Here is a 23,453-nt window from a genome sequence, read left to right on the forward strand (position 1 = left end):
ATCCCTGGGTCAGGAAAATCCCCTGGAGTAGGAAATGGCAACCCACTGTACTATTCTTGCTTTGAGAATTCCATGGACAGAGGAGCCTGGCGGGCTACATTCCATGGGGTTGCAAAGAGCTGGACAAGACTGAGTGGCTAATACTTTCTTTTACTTTCAAACTCATTGGTAAAAAAGGCCAGTTTCTACATACATATTTGAATGCAGTTTTATTCCTTACCAGCATTTAACCTGCACTGTATAGATTCTTTCACTTTATTGTTAGTCATTTAATTTCTCTCTACTTTAGTATTAATAAATAGACTGACATGACATGTATTTTTTATTTTTCCAAAATTCAATTGTAAGTATTAATTTTTTAATAAACTGCCTTTTGTGCTGCTCTGATGAAAGGTCCCATGTAAATAGAAAATTTTCTTTGTGTTGTTTTTAATCTCATTATGTGCATTTTGTCTATTTTATATTTTAAGTTGTTTCAAGATAGAATGTAATTAAGATATTTAATATCAGGAAGTGATTTCATTTTTATACCAAAGAATAACTCCTCTTAAAAGATCCCTGAGAAAGTGAGTAGTTGTTTGTGTATAACACTTATGACTTGCTGACATCTCTGTACAATTACCCATGTAATTCTCAAAGTCAGATTACCCAGGCAGTAGGAATAAACCTAATTTAAAAACTGACTTCCTATGCACCACTTAGGAGACTGCAGGTTTTTCACAGCCAGCAGATGATTTTTTAAGTCATCTTGCTTTATTTATGAATGTTAGTTACACACATCCATACACATTTATACACATACACCACACACACATACCTGTCCTCCCCTTTAACATACCACATAATGGATACTATGTGATAATCACAGAAAACAAACAATTTTTAGCATATTAAGCATTCCTTCAGGGAAATCTGACTTCCCTGGTGGTTCAGACGGTAAAGCGTCTGCCTACGATGCAGGAGACCTGGGTTTGATCCCTGGGTTGGGAAGATCCTCTGGAGAAGGAAATGGCAACCCACTCCAGTAGTCTTGCCTGGAAAATCCCATGGAGGAGCCTAGTAGGTTACAGTCCATAGGGTCACAAAGAGTTGGAAATGACTGAGCAACTTCACTTTCACTTTTGGGAAATCTGAATAAAACTGCATAAATAAATAAAACTGTAAGAAGGCATAAAATCACTCACGTTTATATTACATATGCTTGGGTTGATGGTGGTCTCAAGGAGGGGCACTTGTAAATATCTGCCATTTTTGGTTGCCACAATTTGGGGGTTGCACCTGGTATCTAGTGTGTAGAGTCCATTGCTACTGTCAAACATCTTACAATATGCAAGACAGTCCCCAGACCCCCCAACAATGAATTATCTGGACCCAAATGTCACCAGGACCATGCTTGAGAAACTATAGACTACACTTTATATATAATAGAACTTTGAAAATTCGTTTTCAACAATCAGGGTTTAATTGCTCTGGGTCTCTTTACAGCGTGGCATTGTGGGAAGAACAGGAGCTGGAAAAAGTTCCCTCATCACTGCTCTTTTTAGATTATCAGAACCTGAAGAACCTGACATTTGGATTGATGGGATCTGGACAACCAACATTGGACTTCATGATTTAAGGAAGAAAATGTCAGTTGCACCTCAGGTATGCACATCAGAGCATTCTCACATGTTATTTTAATAAAGTATAAGTTTCATTGCTTTTAGTTTGATTTTTATTTTCAAGTTACATGAAAGTGAATGGTTGTTGTTGAATCACGTGAAGACACTGGAATTCTTGGCCCCCAGAGGAGAAGGATTCAATCCGGGGCCAGAGACAAGGCTTGATCGCTCAGAGCTTTTGTGTAATAAAGTTTTATTAAAGTATAAAGGAGATAGAGAAAGCTTCTGACATAGGCATCAGAAGGGGGCAGAAAGAGTACCCGCTTGCTAGTGTTAGCAATGAAATTATATACTCTCCAATGAATCCAAAGAATGTCTGGAGGTTGTAAAGACCTCAGCAGACCTACTCCCATAATTTACATTTTAAGATAACAGAAGGTTTAATCCAAAGACTGTCCTTAGGCAGGATACATTATTGTTATATAATCCTAAGGAATGTGGAGAAAGAAAAAAGTTTGTCCTTTCCTCCTCCTTGAGAATTCCAGACCCTTCTCTCCTTGGGGACCCCTAGACTCCCTATCAACCTGCCTAGGAAATGACTCTCTCAAAAGGGTTGATCCTTTTTTTCCCAATAGAGCACATTTTTTAGCATCAAGTATTTTCAACAGACATTTTCATCGGATACCATGTTTTGTTTCTTTGTTCGTTTATTAGCTTTGTGTGCATGTGATTTAATAACTTACTGAGATAGATTTCTGGACTCAGTCTTCCTCAGTTGCCACAATTTTATCCACTGATAACCACATAATTCTGAGAATAAAAGGCTAAATGGTTTGTCTAGTACTGGAGAGGTTCCTATAGGGAAACATGACTTCTAAGTGTTTTACAGATGGAATTTTGCTGTGGGAAATGAGGACATCTTTTCAAAGGTGATTATCTCCTTGGAGGACTTTATGTGAAACTGTTGAGCTTTGAGAATTACAGGGTATGTAGATGCTGGGGAGACTTTGACAGTTTATCCATTAATGAATAATTTTCACCAGGGAGGCAGTATAGAATATAGAACTGAGGTAGAGTAGGTAACTGAGAATTCTGTTTCTATGTACCTCAGTTTTATCTGTCTTACAAGGTAACTAACAGTACCAACCCCTTGAGCTGTTGTGAGGACAAAATAGGTCACTAAGTGTGAAGTGCTTCACATAGACCCTGATGTAACTGCTGTGATGGTGGAGCTTGGAATTGGCCATTGGCTAGTTTTTTTTCTGAACTCTGATTCTGTTCTCTTTTCTTCTGCATCTTAAAGAAGTATAACTTTCAGGGAGTGTTTGGAACTCTGGATAATATGCACAGTAGACACTCCTGTCATTCCTTGTGGTTAGTTCACTCACCATAATTTGGTGAATATTTACTGAGAAAATACTATCCTCCAGGTATATAGCCAAGGGCAGCCTATATCCTGTGTCCTCATCTTCCATCCTGTACTCTGCTTTGACAGACTTACTGATTTAAAAAAAGAAAAAAAAAAGAATTTGAATTTTTTAATATATTTGATAATCATCTGCCCATCAAAGGAAGCTCAGAAAAAAATACCCACTTGAAATGTAAAACAGAAAGGAGATGAGACAAAATGAGCCAGGCAGTTGTGCTTCCTGGAATGTGGGTGTAATGTGCCCTGAAATGCCTGTTTATTAGGAAGCATATAGAACATGGCACCCAAAGGGAAGGAGAATGTGGACTTGGGTACTGCTGTTGCTACCTACCCATGACCTCTAAAATACCTGGAATTACTCTAAGTACTTTTGAAACCAAGATATTCTTTTCAGACTATAGTGAAATGCCACCTCACAACATTTAAGTTGTCTGCTATCAAAGAAAAGAGAGAGAGAAAGAGAATGACAAGTGTTGGCAAAGAGGTAGAGAAATTAGAAACCTTATTCATTGCTTGTAGGAATGTAAAATAGTACAGCCACTGTGGAAATCAAGTTGATGTTTGCTCAGAAAAGTTAAAGATAGAATTGTCATATGACCTAGCAATCTTACTTTAGAGTATAAACCCAAAAGAATTGGAAGAAGGGTCTTAAACAGATACCTCTACATGCATGTTATAACAGCATTATTCTCAACAACAAAAAGGTGGAGGCATCCAAGAGTCCATTGACAGATGAATCAATAAAGTGTAGCATATATACATAGAGTGGAATATTATCTGGCCTTACAAAAGAAGAAAATTCTGACACATGCTATAACACAGATGAATCTTGAGGAAATTAAACTAAGTGGAATAAGCCAGTCACAAAGGACAAATACTGTATGATTCTACTAATAGGAGGTTCCTAGAGTACTAAATTCATGGATACAAGATGTAGAATAGTGGGTGCCAGAAGCTTTTGGGAAAGGGGAATTGTTGTTTAATGGGTACAGATTTTCAATTCTGCCAGATGAAAGATCTGTGGCTAGAAGGTGGTGATGATTGTACAACAGTGTGAATGTATTTAATACCAGTGAACTGTACACTTAAAGGTGGTTAAACTAGTAAACCTTATGTGTATTTTACTACAATTAAAACAATTTTTATTTGACAGTGTTCCATTCAGGAAAAATGGGAAGAAATTTTTAGCACATTCAGTACCCATATTTAAAAATTTCATTTGGCTATTAGATTTATGACTTGTGGTTACATAGAAAATAAATGAGCTTAGATTCCCAAGTTTTATGTTTCGATGGTATTCCTCTCTGAAAAGGCCAAGTGGGATAATCAGTTAACAGAAATAAAGGGCATATGTACAAAGTCCTTGGATACATGCTTCTCAATAGGAAAAAAGTTGTATGCTTGTGTACATAAAATAACGTTATAAGTAAATATCATTAGATTGTTCTTGGCTCTGCTAATAATTTTTGGAAGCACATCTGAGCAAAGACCAAACAAACCTTTGCATCACCATGTTTTTGTTCTGTCCTGTTGGTTTCCACCCTTCCTTTGAGTATGCTCTATATGCACACTCCAGACAGCATGCTTACAAAATAGTCCTAAGATTTGTATTCATGATTCTTGCCTTGGGAACCCTATCAATCGTATGGAAAGGCAAAAAGATAGGACACTGAAGGATGAACTCCCCAGGTCAGTAGGTGCCCAGTATGTTACTGGAGATCAGTGGGGAACTAACTCCAGAAAGAATGAAGGGATGGAGCCAAAGCAAAAACAGCACCCAGTTGTGGATGTGACTGGTGATAGAATCAAGGTCTGATGCTGTAAAGAGCAATATTCCATAGAAACCTGGAATGTTAGGTCCATGAATCAAGGCAAATTGGAAGTGGTCAAACAAGAGACGACAAGAGTGAACATCAACATTCTAGGAATCAGTGAACTAAGATGGACTGGAATGGGTGAATTTGACTCAGATGACCGGTATGTCTACTGCTGTGGGCAAGAATCTCTTAATAGAAATGGAGTAGCCATTGTAGTCAACAAAAGAGTCCAAAATGCAGTACTTGGATGCAATCTCAAAAACAACAGAATGATCTCTGTTCGTTTCCAAGGCAGGCCATTCAATATCACGGTAATCCAAGTCTATCCCCCAACCAATAATGCTGAAGAAGCTGAAGTGTAACGGTTCTAACAAGACCTACAAGACCTTTTAGAACTAACATCCAAAAAAGATGTTATTGGGGACTGGAATGCAAAGGTAGGAAGTCAAGAAACACCTGGAGTAACAGGCAAATTTGGCCTTGGAATATGGAATGAAGCAGGGCAAAGGACAATAGAGTTCTTCCAAGAGAACATACTGATCACAGCAAACACCTTCTTCCAACAATACAAGAGAAGACTCTACACATGAACATCACCAGATGGTCAACACCGAAATCAGATTGATTATATTCTTTGCAGCGAAAGTTGGAGAAGCTCTATACAGTCAGCAAAAACAAGACCAGGAGCTGACTATGGCTCAGATCATGAACTCCTTATTGACAAATTCAGACTTATATTGAATACAATAGGATAAATCACTACATCATTTAGATATGATGTAAATCAAATCTCTTAAGATTATACAGTGGAAGTGAGAAATAGATTTAAGGGTCTAGATTTGATAGACACAGTGCCTGATGAACTATGGATGGAGGTTCATGACTTTGTACAGTAGACAGGGATCAAGACCATCCCCATGGAAAAGAAATGCAAAAAAGCAAAATGGCTGTCTGAGGAGGCCTTATAAATAGCTGTGAAAAGAAGAGAAGCGAAAAGCAAAGGAGAAAAGGAAAGATATACCCATTTGAATTCAGAGTTCCAAAGAATAGCAAGGAGAGATAAGAAAGCCTCCCTCAGTGATCAGTGCAAAGAAACAGAGGAAAACAACAAAATGGGAAAGACTAGAGATCTCTTCAAGAAAATTAGAGATACCAAGGGAACATTTCATGGATGGGATCAATAAAGGACAGAAATGGTATGGACCTAACAGAAGCAGAAGATATTAAGAAGAGGTGGCAAGAATATACAGAACTGTACAAAAAAGATCCTTACGACCCAGATAATCATGATGGTGTGATCACTCGCCTAGAGCCAGGCATCCTGAAATGTGAAGTCAAGCGGGCCTTAGGAAGCATCACTATGAACAAAGCTAGTGGAGGTGATGGAATTCCAGTTGAGCTATTTCAAATTCTAAAAGATGATGCTGATAAAGTGCTGCACTCAATATGCCAGCAAATTTGGAAAACTCAGCAGTGGCCACAGGACTGGAAAAGGTCAGTTTTCATTCCAATCCCAAAGAAAGGCAATGCCAAAGGATGCTCAAACTACTGCACAATTGTACTCATCTCACACACTAGTAAAGTAATGCTCAAAATTCTCCAAGCCAGGCTTCAGCAATATGTGAACCATAAACTTCCTGATGTTCAAGCTGGTTTTAGAAAAGGCAGAGGAACCAGAGATCAAATTGCCAACATCCGCTGGATCATGGAAAAAGCAAGAGAGTTCCAGAAAAACATCTATTTCTGCTTTATTGACTATGCTAAAGCCTTTCACTGTGTGGATCACAATAAACTGTGGAAAATTCTGAAAGAGATGGGAATACCAGACCACCTGATCTGCCTCTTGAGAAACCTATATGCTGGTCAGGAAGCAACAGTTAGAACTGGACATGGAACAACAGACTGGTTCCAAATAGGAAAAGGAGTTTGTCAAGGCTGTGTATAGTCACCCTGTTTATTTAACTTCTATGCAGAGTACATCATGAGAAACGCTGGACTGGAAGAAGCACAAGCTGGAATCAAGATTGCCAGGAGAAATATCAATAACCTCAGATATGCAGATGACACCACCCTTATGGCAGAAAGTGAAGAGGAACTCAAAAGCCTCTTGATGAAGGTGAAAGAGGAGAGTGAAAACGTTGGCTTAAAACTCAACATTCAGAAAACTAAGATCATGGCATCAGGTCCCACCACTTCATGGGAAATAGATGGGGAAACGGTGGAAACAGTGTCAGACTTTATTTTTCTGGGCTCCAAAATCACTACAGATGGTGACTGCTGCCATGAAATTAAAAGACGCTTACTCCTTGGAAGGAAAATTATGACCAACCTAGATAGCATATTCAAAAGCAGAGACATTACTTTGCCAACAAACGTCCGTCTAGTCAAGGCTATGGTTTTTCCTGTGGTCATGTATGGATGTGAGAGCTGGACTGTGAAGAAAGCTGAGTGCCGAAGAATTGATGCTTTTAAACTGTTGTGTTGGAGAAGACTCTTGAGAGTCCCTTGGACTGCAAGGAGATCCAACCAGTCCATTCTGAAGGAGATCAGCCCTGGGATTTCTTTGGAAGGAATGATGCTGAAGCTGAAACTCCAGTACTTTGGCCCCCTCATGCGAAGAGTTGACTCATTGGAAAAGACTCTGATGCTGGGAGGGATTGGGGGCAGGAGGAGAAGGGGACGACAGAGGATGAGATGGCTGGATGGCATCGCTGACTTGATGGATGTGAGTCTGAGTGAACTCCGGGAGTTGGTGATGGTCAGGGAGGCCTGGCTTGCTGCGATTCATGGGGTCACAAAGAGTCGGACACGACTGAGTGTCTTATCTGATCTGATCTGATCTGACTCCTTGGAAGGAAAGTTATGACCTACCTAGACAGCATATTCAAAAGCAGAGACATTACTTTGCTGACAAAAATCTGTCTAGTCAAAACTATGGTTTTTCCAGCAGTCATGTATGGATGTGAGAGTTGGACAATAAAGAAAGCTGAGTCCTGAAGAACTGATGCTTTTGAACTGTGGTGTTGGAGAAGACTCTTGAGAGTCCCTTGGACTTCAAGGAGATCAAACCAGTCCATCCTAAAGGAGATCAGTCCTGGATATTCATTGCAAGGACTGATGCTGAATCTGAAACTCCAATACTTTGGCCACCTGATGCGAAGAGGTGACTCATTTGAAAAGACCCTGATGCTGGGAAAGATTGAGGGCAGGAGAAGAAGGGGACAACAGAGGATGAGATTGTTGGATAGCATCACTGACTCAATGGAGATGTGTTTGGGTAAACTCTAGAAGTTGGTGATGGCAGTGAGGTCTGGCGTGCTGAGGTTCATGGGGTCATGAAGAGTTGGACATGAGTGAGTGACTGAACTGAACTTTTACCCATGTAAATTCCATGTTATGTGGTTGTTCAAATAGAATCTAGAGAGAACTTGCAAAGGATCCGAGGACACCATTCAGAAGGCAGAAAGGGGTAGAAAGTTTAAAAGTGTAGACCGAGTGTCAACGTGACCCATAGTTTTATTCTTGCTCTGTCTCATATGACTTTGGGACCTTGTCGATGTCACCTGGCTGCATCCTTATTCCAGGTCTGGGAATCATTGTCACACAGATTTGCCGTGAAGATGTAACTGGGTGTGAAAATGTTTGCGCCTGTGTCTAGTTCTTAGGAGAGTTCAGTCAATAAGAACTATTGTTATTCTTAAGGATCAGGGCACAAACCTTTGGATATTATTTCTGCTTAAGTAAAAGTCACACCTTCTGGAGTGACTCTACTCTTTAATTTCTGCTTATGTGTTTATAGTCCTTGGTTATTTTCTTTATATTTATTGTTACAATATAAACTAAATTGTTTTTATAAATATAAATAGTAAAGCAAAGAAACAAAAAATACAGTAAGAATTTTGGGGAAAAGTATAACACAGAAATGTATCTGATGTTTTCCACCAAGAGCAAGAGGACAGACTAGCGTTTTTTTGTACTTTTATTTCTGGCTGTCCTCCCACCAGCTTCTCTCCTGATCACCACCTTGTACACACTGGTACTTTCTTATTTACTTACTTATACACCAAGACCTCTGACCTTCTCAGTCTGCCTCACACTCTTAACTCTTTTCTTCCTTTCCTTGAGGACAGAGCCTATATTTCTCATATCTGTTCCTCTAGTGCTTGTTACAATCCCTGGCAAGTTACATGAGTATTGATAATTCCTAATGTTTGTGGAATCATTAACATGCCTTAGCCACTTATCCTATCACTTCCTGCTTAATCCTCACAATTCTTTTGTTATCCTTACCTGACAGATTTAAAAATTGAGGCACTGGGAGCTTATCCCACTGATTAAGTAAAGGACAGAGTCAGGATTTATTTTGTGTGTGTCTGTTTATTTTTTTTAAATTGAAGAATAGTTGACTCACAGTGTTTCAGTAGTACAGCCAAGAGGTTCAGTTATATATATTTATATATATAATTTTATATAAATATATATATTTATATATACATTATATATATGCATGTATATACACACACATATTTTATTTTCAGATCCTTTTATCATGGGTTATTGCAAGATGTTACAAATAGTTCCCTGTTCTATCAATAGATCCTTTTTTATCTATTTTGTATATAGTAGCGTGTATCTATTATTACCAGATTTCTAATTTATCCTTCCCTATCTCTTTTTCTTTGGTATCCATTATTTGTTTTCTATGTCTGTGAGTCTATTTCTAGGTTGTAAATAAGTTAATTTCTATCATTTTTTAAGACTCCATATATAAGCAATCTCATATGATGTTTGTCTTTCTCTGTCTGCCTTATTTCACTTAGGCTGACAATCTCTGGGTTCTTCCTTGTTGCTGCAAGTGGCATTGTTTGGTTCGTTTATATGGCTGATAATATTCCATTGTGTGTGCATGTGTGTGTATACTCCACATCTTCATCCATTTATCTGTCCATAGGCATATCTTGGCTGTTGTTAGATAGTTCTGTTGTGAACACTCAGGTGCGTGTATCATTTTGAATAAGCGTTTTTATCTTTTCTGGATATATGCTGAGGATTAGAGTTGTTGGATCACATGGCAATTATTTTTCTGCTTTTAAGGAACCTCCACATTGTTTTCCATAATAGCTGCACCAGTTTACATTCCCACCAACAGTGTAGGAGAGTACCCTTTCTCCACACCCTTGCCAGCATTTATTATTTGCAGGCTTTTTCATGATAGCCATTCTGACCAGTGTGAAGTCATACCTCATTGTAGTTTTGATCTGCATTTCTCTAATAATTCGTGATGTCGAGTATCTTTTCATATGCCTTTCGGCCATGTGTATTTTTCTTTGGAGAAATGTCTATTTAGATCTTTGGTCCATTTTTTGATTGGGTTTTTTGTGTCTTTGATATTGAGCTGTATAAGCTTTTGTATATACAGAAATGTCTTGCATTTATATAGACTAAAATCAAAGTAAGAGATTTCTGTTACTTCGAAAGATTTCCCTTACTTTCTGAAAGATTTCTCTTTCAGAAAGAGAAATTAGGGAATCAACCTCATTGGCCATCATGTCAAAGGGAAAAATAAAAAATGAAAACAATGCTAGGAATAACTAGGAATAAACCTACTTAAGAAGGCAAAAGACCCTTAATCTATAAGATGCTGATGAAAGAAATTGAAGATAACACAAACAGATGGAAAGATATACTGTGTTCTTAGATTTAAAGGATCAATATTGTTAAAAATGACAAAACTATACAAGGCAACTTACAGATTCAGTGCAATCCCTATCAAATTACCAATGGCATTTTTTCACAGAACTAGAACAAAAGAAAAAAAATTTAATTTATATGGAAACAGAAAAGACCTCAAATAGCAAAAAACCATCTTGAGAAAGAAGAACACAGCTGGAAGATTCACAGTCTCTGACTTCTAACTGTATTACAGACACACAATAATGAAAAGTATATTCCTGTCACAGAAACCAGGCACATAGATTAATGGAACAGGTTAAAAAGCCCAGATATAAACCCATGCACTTATGGTCAGTTAATCTAAGACAAAAGAGGTAAGAATATGTAATGGATAAAAGACAGTCTCTTCAATAAATAGTGCTGGAAAATCTGGGCAACTATATGTAAAACAATGAAATTAGAACTTTCTCTAATAATGTAGACAAAAAATAAAGTCAAAATAAATTAAAGACCTAAAGATTTGTAAGACAAGATCCTAGAGGAAAACATAGAATACTCTTTGACATAAATCACAGCAATATGTTCTTGGATCTGTCCCCTAAAGTCATGGAAAGAAAAGCAAAAATAAAGGGGACCTAGTTAAAAGGATTTGAAGCACCAAATAAACCGTAAATAAAACTGAAAAACAGCCTCTGGAAAGGAAGAAAGTATTTGCAAATGTTGCAACCAACAAGGTATTAATTTCCAAAATATACTAACAGGATTCAAATTTAAAGAGATTCCCAACTCCAGAGCCTGGGCAGCAAATTACTCTGCTTGTGCCTTCAAGTGGCTGTTGAGTGTGGTCCATGTACAATTGATTTGTATCATGATTCATGTGCCTCCGTGTGCATACACACACACAGAGGAACAAAAATTTCACAAATAACATTACTCTTGCTCTGTGCTCCAATATTCTCTGTGATGACAGTTCTGTTCTAGTTCATATAAATGACAAATTATGGTCACCAGGCACAAAATTGATTTCCTGATCCATTCATTGCACCTGCATTTTAACAAACACTGTCCCTCACTGTCCCCCTGCTGGGGGTTTCTGGTCCACGTTAGCATCACAACAGGAGCTTCCCTGTTATTCCAGATTCTCAGAGCAGCCCTGCAAGGCTAACCCCAGTTTGCAGTAAGTCTTGGGAAGATCAATAATTTACCCTGAGTCTAATAACTAATGAGCAGTAAAATCAGAACTGAGAATTGTCTGACTCCAAGTTTATTTTTTTCAATAAATGTTAATTGAACTGAATTATGTTCTCATCAGATATTTTCCTAATTTTTTTTTAAACATAACATTTTATGTTAAAAAATTCTCAAAAGGATTCCCCAAACCATAATAAAAGTGAGTAAGTATGGAGCAAAGCCAGAAGATACTACTCCTAATGCCCTATCTCTTATTTGGACAGCCTCAGTTTTGAGATGGGTTTATTTGTTTATGTGTTTTGGGCTAATAAGTGTCAGAAGAACATACTCAAACTTTTACCCCTCCCCAGTCAAGAGCCCTTTGTCTTTACAATGTCTTACTGGCTCAGAGGTGAAGAAAGTCTGTTGGTTTGGTTACATGAAATTAAGTTGTCTAAGTGCAGAAAACTTAAATCTCTCTTCCCCCCAAATGAATAGGAAGCAGTGATGCTTGTGTCTCAACACCCTAATTTAGGGAAGCTGAGAGCAGACTCTGCAGAAGGGGAGCCCAGTGCTGTTTCTTTGAGTTGCCCCACTCAGGTGAGCCACTCAGATAATGAACTTGCATCATCTTCCTTGGCTGCCTGCTCTCTGTGATCCTTGGAGCAGCAGTGAGCTTCTGGGTTCCTCTCTCTACCTCTCTCCCAGGCTTGTCCCACCATCCTGCTGACCCTGCATGAGCAGATCAGAACTGGGGGAGATGGGATAGCAGCAAGGACCTGGATAGGAACCAGAGATAGGGGAGTGGGGACTTAGACCATCAGTCCTGGGGGATCTTTTGAAGATGAATACTGTGGTTTAAAGAAGGTACTCCTCAATTTGTGTTCAAAATTCAGGAATGAGCAAAAATGAAAGCTCTTCCTAAATTGTTTCCTTGAACAGAATAGGTAGGATGTATGTTCATCCTTTGTGCTGAGGATCTGAAGTAGGTTGATGTACAAAGTAGGTTGATGAACAAAGGATGTATGTTCATCCTTAGTGCTGAGTATATAAAGTAGTTAAGTATGTTTCTCAGAAAGAACACTGATTGAGATTATGTTCAGCAAACAGCTGCATATCTGAAAGAATCTGGAAAATGAAGTGAAGATGGAGAAAAGAGGAGTATTGGGGAGCAGCCTCCCCTTGCCTGACCATGTCACCTGTTTTAACCTCATGGAAACAACTGAAGGATGAAAAATTGCCTGCATGTAGGAATCTTAGGGTTGATAATTACAAAGAGTAAAAAAAGTTTTGTGAAAATCTGAAATAGAATGGTGGTTCCTCTAACAAGGAACTCTTACCATTGCACAGATGGTTGTTTGGTCTTGGTCCTAAATTCAAGAGTTTGTTTGTTTTTAATTTAATTTAATTTTTAAACTTTACAATATTGTATTGGTTTTGCCATATATCGAAATGAATCCGCCACAGGTATACACGTGTTCCCCATCCTGAACTCTCCCTCCTCCCTCACCATAGCTGGGTCGTCCCAGTGCACCAGCCCCAAGCATCCAGTATCATACATCAAACCTGGATTGGCGACTCATTTCATATATGATATTATACATATTTCAATGCCATTCTCCCAAATCATCCCACCCTCTTCCTCTCCCACAGAGTTCAAAAGACTGTTCTATACATCAGTGTCTCTTTTGCTGTCTCACATACAGGGTTATTGTTACCATCTTTCTAAATTCCATGTATATGCGTTAGTATACTGTATTGGTGTTTTTCTTTCTGGCTTACTTCACTCTGTATAATAGGCTCCAGTTTCATCCACCTCATTAGAACTGATTCAAATGTTTTCTTTTTAATGGCTGAGTAATACTCCATTGTGTATCTGTACCACAGCTTTTTTATCCATTCATCTGCTGATGGACATCTACGTTGCTTCCACGTCCTGGCTATTAGGAACAGTGCCGCAATGAACATTGCGGTACACATGTCTCTTTCAATTCTGGTTTCCTCGGTGTGTATGCCCAGCAGTGGGATTGCTGGATCATAAGGCAGTTCTATTTCCAGTTTTTTAAGGAATCTCCACACTGTTCTCCATAGTGGCTGTACTAGTTTGCATTCCCACCAACAGTGTAAGAGGGTTCCCTTTTCTCCACACCCTCTCCAGCATGTATTGCTTGTCAAGCTACCAACGGTATTCTTCACAGAGCTAGAACAAATAATCTCACAATTTGTATGGAAATACAAAAAACGTCGAATAGCCAAAGCCATCTTGAGAAAGATGAATGGAACTGGAGGAATCAACCTGCCTGACTTCAGGCTCTACTACAAAGCCACAGTCATCAAGACAGTATGGTACTGGCACAAAGACAGAAATATAGATCAATGGAACTAAACAGAAAGCCCAGAGATAAATCCATGCACATATGGACACCTTATATTTGACAAAGGAGGCAAGAATATACAATGGATTAAAGACAATCTCTTTAACAAGTGGTGCTGGGAAACTGGTCAATCACTTGCAAAAGAATGAAACTAGAGCACTTGCTAACACCATACACAAAAATAAACTCAAAATGGATTAAAGATCTAAATGTAAGACCAGAAACTATAAAACTCCTAGAGGAGAACATAGGCAAAACACTCTCTGAACAGCAGGATCCTCTATGACCCACCTCCCAGAATATTGGAAATAAAAGCAAAAATAAACAAATTGGACCTAATTAAACTTAAAAGCTTCTGCACAACAAAGGAAACTATAAGCAAGGTGAAAAGACAGCCTTCAGAATGGGAGAAAATAATAGCAAATGAAGCAATGACAAACAACTAATCTCAAAAATATACAAGCAACACCTACAGCTCAATCCCAGAAAAATAAGTGACCCAAATAAAAAATGGGCCAAAGAACTAAATAGACATTTCTCCAAAGAAGACATACAGATGGCTAACAAACACATGAAAAGATGCTCAACATCACTCATTATCAGAGAAATGCAAATAAAAACCACAATGAGGTACCATTTCACGCCAGTCAGAATGGCTGCTATCCAAAAGTCTACAAACAATAAATTCAAGAGTTTTAAGGGAGACCTTAAATTTGAGTCTCAGGAGTTTTCAGTTCAGTAATCATTTTGAAATGTATGAGCAGTGATTTCACCACTTTGGAGGCATATTGGCCACTTAATCAACTTTGTGCAATAAAGTTCCTGTATAATTTATTTTTAATTTTGGATTTTGCTTAGGGATACACATTTTTTGGGACCACACCCTGAGTCTTCTGCATTCATTTGTCTCTCACCAGACTTAAAACAGAGACAATATTGAAAGAAAGTACAGGAGGCTCTCTGAGTGTCATTCTTCTTCATGACTAGGAAAAAGAAATGTCTGTCTTCTTCATCTTCTCAGGCTTTTGTGAAGTGAGGAGGAAAGTCTAGCCCCAAGGCCAGGCAGGATTTTGAGGCTGGTGATTCCGAGCAGTTCCGGGCACTTGTGGAAGCGTCAGGTCTCCTCTTGTTCCCACAAGTGTGCATCCCCTTGTTCTGCTCCCGTCACTGAAAGGAGCCAGTTGGGCTCTTCTCTGCTGCTCATATTCTTGTGGCCTGATGTACCAGAGCCTTCCAGAGGAAAACGTAAATGGTCTACAGGAGCTTTTGAACAAGATTCTCTCTTGAAACTTGGTAAAAAGGAAAGGAATGTGAAGTTGCTCAATTGTGTTGGACTCTTTGCGAACTGGTGGACTGTAGCCTACCAGGCTCCTCCGTCCATGGGATTCTCCAGGCAAGAATACTGGAGTGGGTTTCCATTTCCTTCTCCAGGGGATCTTCCCAACCCTGGGATCGAAACTGGGTCTCCTGCCTTGCAGGCAGATGCTTTACCCTCTAAGCCACCAGGGAAGTCCTGAAACTTGGAAGGACTCATACATTTCTAGGGTAATTTACTTGTGGCTCCTCCTAAAGTTGAACAGGAAGAGTTATTTGAATAATTTTATTATGACCCAGTCATAATGGGTTTCAGGTCATTCTGACAGTGCAGTTAGTAGTAAGGAGGCTCTGTGAGGCAGGTCATCCTGATGTACAGGTGAGAGAATGTGGGGATAAGGTTGATGTAGCATCCAAGGAGATCTCTCCTTGGACAGAGATGCTGCAGACCCCAGGAGGTGACTTCTGTTTGCACGTGTGAGGATGTTCTTTCACACAAATGGAGAGATTCCATATCCTAGAAGACTGACCAGTGGAGAAAAGAGCCTAGTTTATTCTTCATTGCCAGTGTGTAAATATTTAATGGTTTTGCTTTGAGGCACAAACCTCAACTAATCATGCTACTGATATTTCCCAGTCACACTAAGATTGACAATTAATTTATGTAGATCTTGATGTAAACTTTCTCCAGTAATTATATCCCCAGTTTGCGTGTGTATGCTTAAGCCCATGGTCCCAGAAAGCCTTTTTTTTTTTTTTTAAAGAATCAAATCCTCCTTTCTCTTCTTCAGGTTTTTTCTTAATATAAAAAATTTCTTCAACACTTTTTTCTTCTGTTAATGTTCAATAGTCTGCAGGATATTTTGTAGCATGCTTTGTACATGGAAAATTATTTTATAGATAGTTTTCTAAATATACATTTGCAATTTTATTATTAATAATTACAGTAAATTTTGATATTTTATATTTTAATTCTGATCTGTAAGCATTGGGATATAGTGAAAAGAGGTTAAGTTAATAATATTCAGTATTTTGTGGTATTTAGGAACCTGTTTTATTCACTGGACCAATGAGGAATAATCTGGATCCTTTTAATGAACATACAGATGAGGAACTGTGGAATGCCTTAGAAGAGGTAATTTATTAATATTAAATATAATTAATTGTTAGTATCAGTATCCATGCATGTACATTTAGAGCATTGCAGGTAATTAAGAGGAGCTTAACAGTTTAACTGACTTTCTTTACCACCTAGAATAACATTGATAACATGTGTACACTTATAATGTTTATTAATTGATGATGATGAAAAACAATATAATGCCATGTTTCCATTTTAGCTTTTTCCTTAAAACCTTGAATGACTAGACGCATTATCTTGTCCTTTGCAGAGCACTAAATTAGACGTTAAAGCTGAGGGATCAAATTCTACTAGTGATCTAGTGATGTAATTACCCTAATTACCCTCCAGTGTTCATTTTATTCCTTTGGTCTTAGGGAACATCTATTAAGTGGGGACAATAGTAGTTTTTCATTATTAACTGAAAGATGTGAATGAGATCAGACCAATAAAATGAGGAAGTTTCATAGTAAAGTGTCTATAAAAGTATATTTTATAGTTGGAATATGAGAAGAAGACAGAAAAAAGAGATTCACACAGTCATGTCTGACTCTTTCCGATCCCACAGACTGTAGCCTGCCTGGTTCCTCTGTCCATGGACTTCTCCAGGCAAGAATACTGGAGTGGGTTGCCATTCTGTCCTCCAGGAGATCTCCCCAACCCAGAGATCAAACCCGAGTCTCCCACATTGCAGGCAGATTCTTTATTGTCTGAGCCACCAGGGAAGCCCTGGAATGTGAGAATGATTACTTATTGGTGATTATGTCATTTTAATGCCGTATCATGAATGCAGGTAACAGAACCCTGGAGAATTTGCTGAGCTCTTGTACAGAGAGTTTCATTTCTGGAGAATTTTCTGTTATTTGTGTCATGTTTCCCCTTGCCCCACTTCTTTGAATTCCCTCACCCTTGTGTGAAACATTTTTGACTATTATCTTGCTGTTGGCTTGAATATTTAATGCAAATTATTTTGTGTATTTGCCCTCGTTTTACAAATTGATTCTACTGTGGGCAGAAACTCTAGACTTCTACACCATAGACAGTCTTTGGATTTTTCACAGGACCTAGCTTAGTCTTTGGAGAAGGCAATGGCACCCCACTCCGGTACTCTTGCCTGGAAAATCCCATGGACAGAGGAGCCTGGAAGGCTGCAGTCCATGGGGTCGCTAAGAGTCGGACACTACTGAGCGACTTCACTTTCACTTTTCACGTTCATGCATTGAAGAAGGAAATAGCAACCCACTCCAGTGTTCTTGCCTGGAGAATCCCAGAGATGGCGGAGCCTGGTGGGCTGCCGTCTGTGGCGTCACATAGAGTCGGACACGACAGAAGCGACTTAGCAGCAGCAGCAGGAGCTTAGTCTTTTGCTTCTAAAAAGTAAGCGTGCACATTCCTATACACTAACAATGAAATATCAGAAAGAGAAATTAAGAAACAATCCCATTACCATTGCAACAAAGAGAATAAAATACATAAAAATAAACCTACTTAAGGAGGCAATGCCAAAGAATGCTCAAACTACCACACAACTGCGCTCATCTTACACGCTAGTAAAGTAATGCTCAAAATTCTCCAAGCCAGGCTAGAGCAATACATGAACCATGAACTTCCAGATGTTCACGCTGGTTTTATAAAAGGCAGAGGGACCAGAGATCAAATTGCCAACATCCAGTGGATCATGTAAAAAGCAAGAGAGTTCCAGAACAACATTTACTTCTGCTTTATAGACTATGCCAAAGCCTTTGACTGTGTGGATCACAATAAACTGTGGAAAATTCTGAAAGAGATGGGAATACCAGACCACCTGACCTGCCTCTTGAGAAACCTATATGCAGGTCAGGAAGCAACAGTTAGAACTGGACATGGAACAACAGACTGGTTCCAAATAGGAAAAGGAGTACATCAAGGCTGTATATTGTCTCCCTGCTTATTTAACTTCTGTGCAGAGTACATCATGAGAAACGCTGGGCTGGAGGAAGCACAAGCTGGAATCAAGATTGCCAGAACTATCAATAACCTCAGATATGCAGATGACACCACCCTTATGGCAGAAAATGAAGAGGAACTAAAAAGCCTGTTGATAAAAGTGAAAGAGGAGAGTGGAAATGTTGGCTTAAAGCTCAACATTCAGAAAACTAAGATCATGGCATCCGGCCCCATCACTCCATGGGTAATAGATGGGGAAACAGTGGAAACACTGTCAGACTTTATTTTGGGGGCTCCAAAATCACTGCAGACGGTGAATGCAGCCATGAAATTAAAAGACGTTTACTCCTTGGAAGGAAAGTTATGACCAACCTAGATATCATACTGAAAAGCAGAGACATTACTTTGCCAACAAAGGTCCGTTTAGTCAAGGCTATGGTTTTTCCAGTAGTCATGTATGGATGTGAGAGTTGGACTATGAAGAAAGCTGAGCGCCGAAGAATTGATGCTTTTGAACTGTGGTGTTGGAGAAGACTCTTGAGAGTCCCTTGGACTGCAAGGAGATCCAACCAGTCCATTCTGAAGGAGATTGGTCCTGGGTATTCTTTGGAAGGACTGATGCTGAAGCTGAAATTCCAATACTTTGGCCACCTCATGAGAAGAGTTGACTCATTGGAAAAGACTCTGATGCTGGGAGGGATTGGGGGCAGGAGGAGAAGGGGACGACAGAGGATGAGATGGCTGGATGGCATCACTGACTCGATGGACATGAGTTTGAGTGAACTCCGGAAGTTGGTGATGGACAGGGAGGCCTGGCCTGCTGCAGTTCATAGGGTTGCAAAGAGTCCGACATGACTGAGCGACTGAACTGAACTGAACTGAAGGAGGCAAAAGATAAGTACTCAGAAAACTGTAATTTACTGACAAAGGAAACCAAAGTTGACATAAACAGATTGAAGATATATTCTTGGATTTGAAGAATCAATATTGTGAAAATAGCTATACTACCCAAAGAATCTACAGATTCAATACAATCCTTGTCAAATTACCAATGGCATTTTTCATAGAATTAGGGCAAAAATTTTTACAATTTGTATGGAAACACAAAGCAATCTTAAGAAAGAAAATATTAAGCTGGGGATTAGTTTCCTTGATTTCAGACTACATTATTAAGTTGGCCAAAAAGTTCATTACATAAGATATTATAGAAAGACCCAAATGAAATCTTTGACAAATTCACTGCAGAGCTACAGTAGTCAAGATGGTATGGTACTGGCACGAAAAAAGCACAGCAATATAGATCAATGGAACAGTATAGAAAGCCCAGAGATAAACTCACATACCTGTGGTCACCTAATCTATGACAAAGGAGGTAAGAATATAAAATGAAGAAAAGACATCTCTTCAATAAGTGGTGCTGAGAAAATTGGATGGCTACATGTAAAAGAATGAAATTAGAATACTCCCTAAAACCATATTGGAGAAGGAAATGGTAACCCACTCCAGTATTCTTGCCTAGGGAATCCCATGGACAGAGGAGTCTGGTGGGCTGCTGTCCATAGGATCACAGAGAGTCGAACACTACTGAACCGACTTAGCATGCATGCATGCATTGGAGAAGGAAATGGCAACCCATTCCAGTATTCTTGCCTGGAAAATTCCAGGGACAGAGGAGCCCGGTGGGATGCCATCTATGTGGTCGCACAGAGTTGGACACAACTGAAGCAACTTAGCAGCATCAGCAACAGCTAATACCATATACAAAAATAAACTCAAAATGGATTAAAGACCTAAATGTGAGACCAGACCCAATAAAACTCTTAGAGAAAACAAAGGAAAAACACTCTTTGACATAAATAACTACCAAATTTTCGATTGTTCTCTTCATTTCAGAGAAGTGTGGCATAGTTCTTTAAATTTTTGTTGTTGTTGTTGTTACACAAATCTGAGTAATTGTTCTTGTTGCTTTGAATTGATGTATTTGTCATTTAGTGTTATCCTTCCAGGAAAGCTCTGAAATCTGTAATATATAGATGAGCCTTTACTGTGAGCAGGCTGATTTGGATGGAGCTCGTACATTTCCAGCCAGAAATTCTGGTTTCTGAAGGATGTCAGCACTGAGTCTTTACACACCCACCTGGCTTTCCAGTAACGTGAGGATTTTGTTTTCCTAAATCGGGCCAATTGCTTTACCTTTTCCTGCCCCCAAAGAAGTGCACCTCTGATTTCATTTAAGTCTTTGAGTCTAGAGTGAAATTCTAGAAGAGAAGAGGGCAGAGCAGTTAACTATCAAATATAATAAAAGATAGGATGATTCACTGATCTTGCTGAAGAATGCTGAAGAAGCTGCAGTTGAAAGTGAAACAGGAGAGTGAAAAAGTTGGCTTAAAACTCAATATTCAAGAAACGAAGATCATGGCATCTGGTCCCATCACTTCATGGCAAATAGATGGGGGAACAATGGAAACACTGTAAGACTTTATTTTGGGGGCTCCAAAATCACTGCAGATGGTGACTGCAGTCATGAAATTAAAAGACACTAGCTCCTTGGAAAAATATCTATGACAGCATATTACTTTAAATATTACATTACTTTGCCAACCTCAACAGCATATTATTTAAAATATTACATTACTTTGTCAACACAGTTCCATCTAGTCAAAGCTATGGTTTTTCTTGTAGTCATGTGAGAGTTGGACTATAAAGAAAGCTGAGTGGCAAAGAATTGACACTTTTAAACTGTGGTGTTGGAGAAAACACTTGAGAGTCCCTTGAACTGCAAGGAAATCCAACCAGTCCATCCTGAAGGAAATCAGTCCTGAATATTCATTGGTAGGACTGATGCTGAAGCTGAAACTCCAATACTTTGGCCACCTGATGCAAAGAAATGACTCATTAGAAAAGGCTCTGATGCTGGGAGGGATTGAAGGCAGGAAGAGAAGGGGACGAAGAGGATGAGATGATTGGATGGCATCACTGACTTGATGGACTTTAGTCTGAGTAAGCTCAGGGAGTTGGTGATGGACAGGGAAGTCTGGCGTTGTGTAGTCCACGGAGTCACAAAGAGTAGGACATGACTGAGCAACTGAACTGAATTGAACTAATTGATCTTGAATTCACAGGGCATATTTAATGGTGAAATTATGACATCTTAAGAAAAATACTGGAAGTACTGGTAAATTATTTTTCTATTTGTTTCCCAGCTGATATATTTTTTTCACAAATTCTCAGGTAGAAAAATTACTCTAGAATTTTAGAACACATTGTTCCATGGACAGAGAGGCAACTTTTATCTAAATTCTAAAAATGATGAAGTGGTAGAAGGGGTAGATAATACTAAGATCTACCTTTATTTAAACTACATTTGGAGCTTTCTATAGAAAGAAATAGACGTGAGTCTATTTCAAAAGTGAAGTATGTGGTTTCCATATATTGCTTCTGGAATTTACCATGTTAACTTTGCTAATATCACTTAGAGAAATCATCCCGTCATTGTTTTTCTCTAGGAATTGCTTCCTTATGACTGTTTTAAAGAAAACCTACCAAATCTTTCATTGAAAGCATACATATGTGATAAAGAAAAATTCCTGAAGAAATAGAATAATGGGGTGATTTATCACTCTAAGTATGTGTGTGTGTGTGTGTGTGTGTGCATGCTTGATCATGTCTGACTTTTTTGTGACCCTCTGTGGAATTATAGCCTGCCAGACTCATCTGTCCATGGAGTTTTCCAGGCAAGAAATACTGGAGTGGTTTGCTGTTTCCTCCTTCAGAGGATCTTCCCAAACCAGGAATTGAACCCACATCTCTTGCATCTCCTGCATTTGGCAGGAGGATTCATAACCACTGTACCACCTGGAAAGCCCATCACTCTAAGAGGTGATCACTAAATCAGTGAGGTCAATTTTTATATGAACTCAAAACCATCATTATTAGTGTGTAAGTGGTGCCAAACTGGACATGTGAACCCAAACTCACAGAGGTGGCCTGAGAGTGAGTAGGAGGGAACCACTAATTTTTCCTCTTTTAAAGTCCTCTAGTTCTGTTTCCTCCCTCTTCCTTGGGAGAGATGGACATTCAGAAGGGAGGCAGTCCAGTGGATGCTGCCCATCTGATCATGGTTATTTTTCAAAATATGCTGAGAATACATTTTTCATATAGTGTAAACTAGCCACCTTACTGTAAATTGACAAACTAAGAAGCATGATAATGCTGCAAGTATAACATGAATGTACCTGAAGAGGAAGCACCTTATCAATCAAAGGTTAAAAGACCACAGTAGATAAAACTCTCAAAATGAATCACCAATGTGTCACTTCTGTTAAAAAAAAAAATGAGAACAAAACAGCTGGGATTCTGGGATATGAAGTTAAGCATATGGTCTGTCCTGTCAAAACTGGGGAAGAAATCATGCAGTCAAATGTTCGATGTTGATAGTGTCTCTGTTTGGACAGAAATGTGTCTCATCACCCAGGAAACTGAGATACAGAAACCTGGGCATCAACAGCCTCTGCATCAGGAACCACTGATGCAGTGGTTCAGTCCTTGTGGTGGAGACAGATCTCATGTTCACTTCCGGGCCTTGTGTTAGATGAATGGGCTATCCCTTTACTTCCTTTACTGTCAGTCCTGCTCTAGTAAAAGCTCTTCCCCATCTGTAGATTGCATTTCCCTTTCTCCTTCAGTCCACAGCAGCCTTTCTTTTTGAAAAGTAAGAAGTTTCCACAAAATATAGAAACTGTCTGACATCTGTGTTGATCTCCTGAGAGGGTGTTGGAGCCTGGTTGGTAGATTCAGTTCATGTAGTAGGTTACATTGAAATGTTTATAGTAATAGAAATAGGGTGCCCTCGATTTCAGTGTATTATTTTTCAATTTTGCTATATTCTGTTATTTTCCCAAACTCAAAAACAGTCTGAAGGATTCTCTACTGAGATGTATAGTTTTGAATAGTATTATTTACTCCATTTTCCTTAAATCATAACTTTTTCAGTGATTTCCACTGTTTAAAGTGTGAGGTTGTGATATC

General features: G+C 38.9%; 1 protein-coding gene across 1 annotated transcript in view; it reads left to right on the forward strand.

Moving 5' to 3' along the window:
• Positions 1–23,453, forward strand: part of LOC133258039 (ATP-binding cassette sub-family C member 4-like) — a 138,809-nt gene that overhangs the window by 103,657 nt on the left and 11,699 nt on the right. The window contains 2 exon segments of the mRNA XM_061434374.1: positions 1,486–1,644; positions 16,425–16,514. Coding sequence (XP_061290358.1) covers positions 1,486–1,644; positions 16,425–16,514 — 249 coding nt within the window.

The sequence above is a fragment of the Bos javanicus genome, chromosome 12 (genome assembly GCF_032452875.1).
Source record: "Bos javanicus breed banteng chromosome 12, ARS-OSU_banteng_1.0, whole genome shotgun sequence".
Lineage (NCBI taxonomy): Eukaryota > Metazoa > Chordata > Mammalia > Artiodactyla > Bovidae > Bos > Bos javanicus.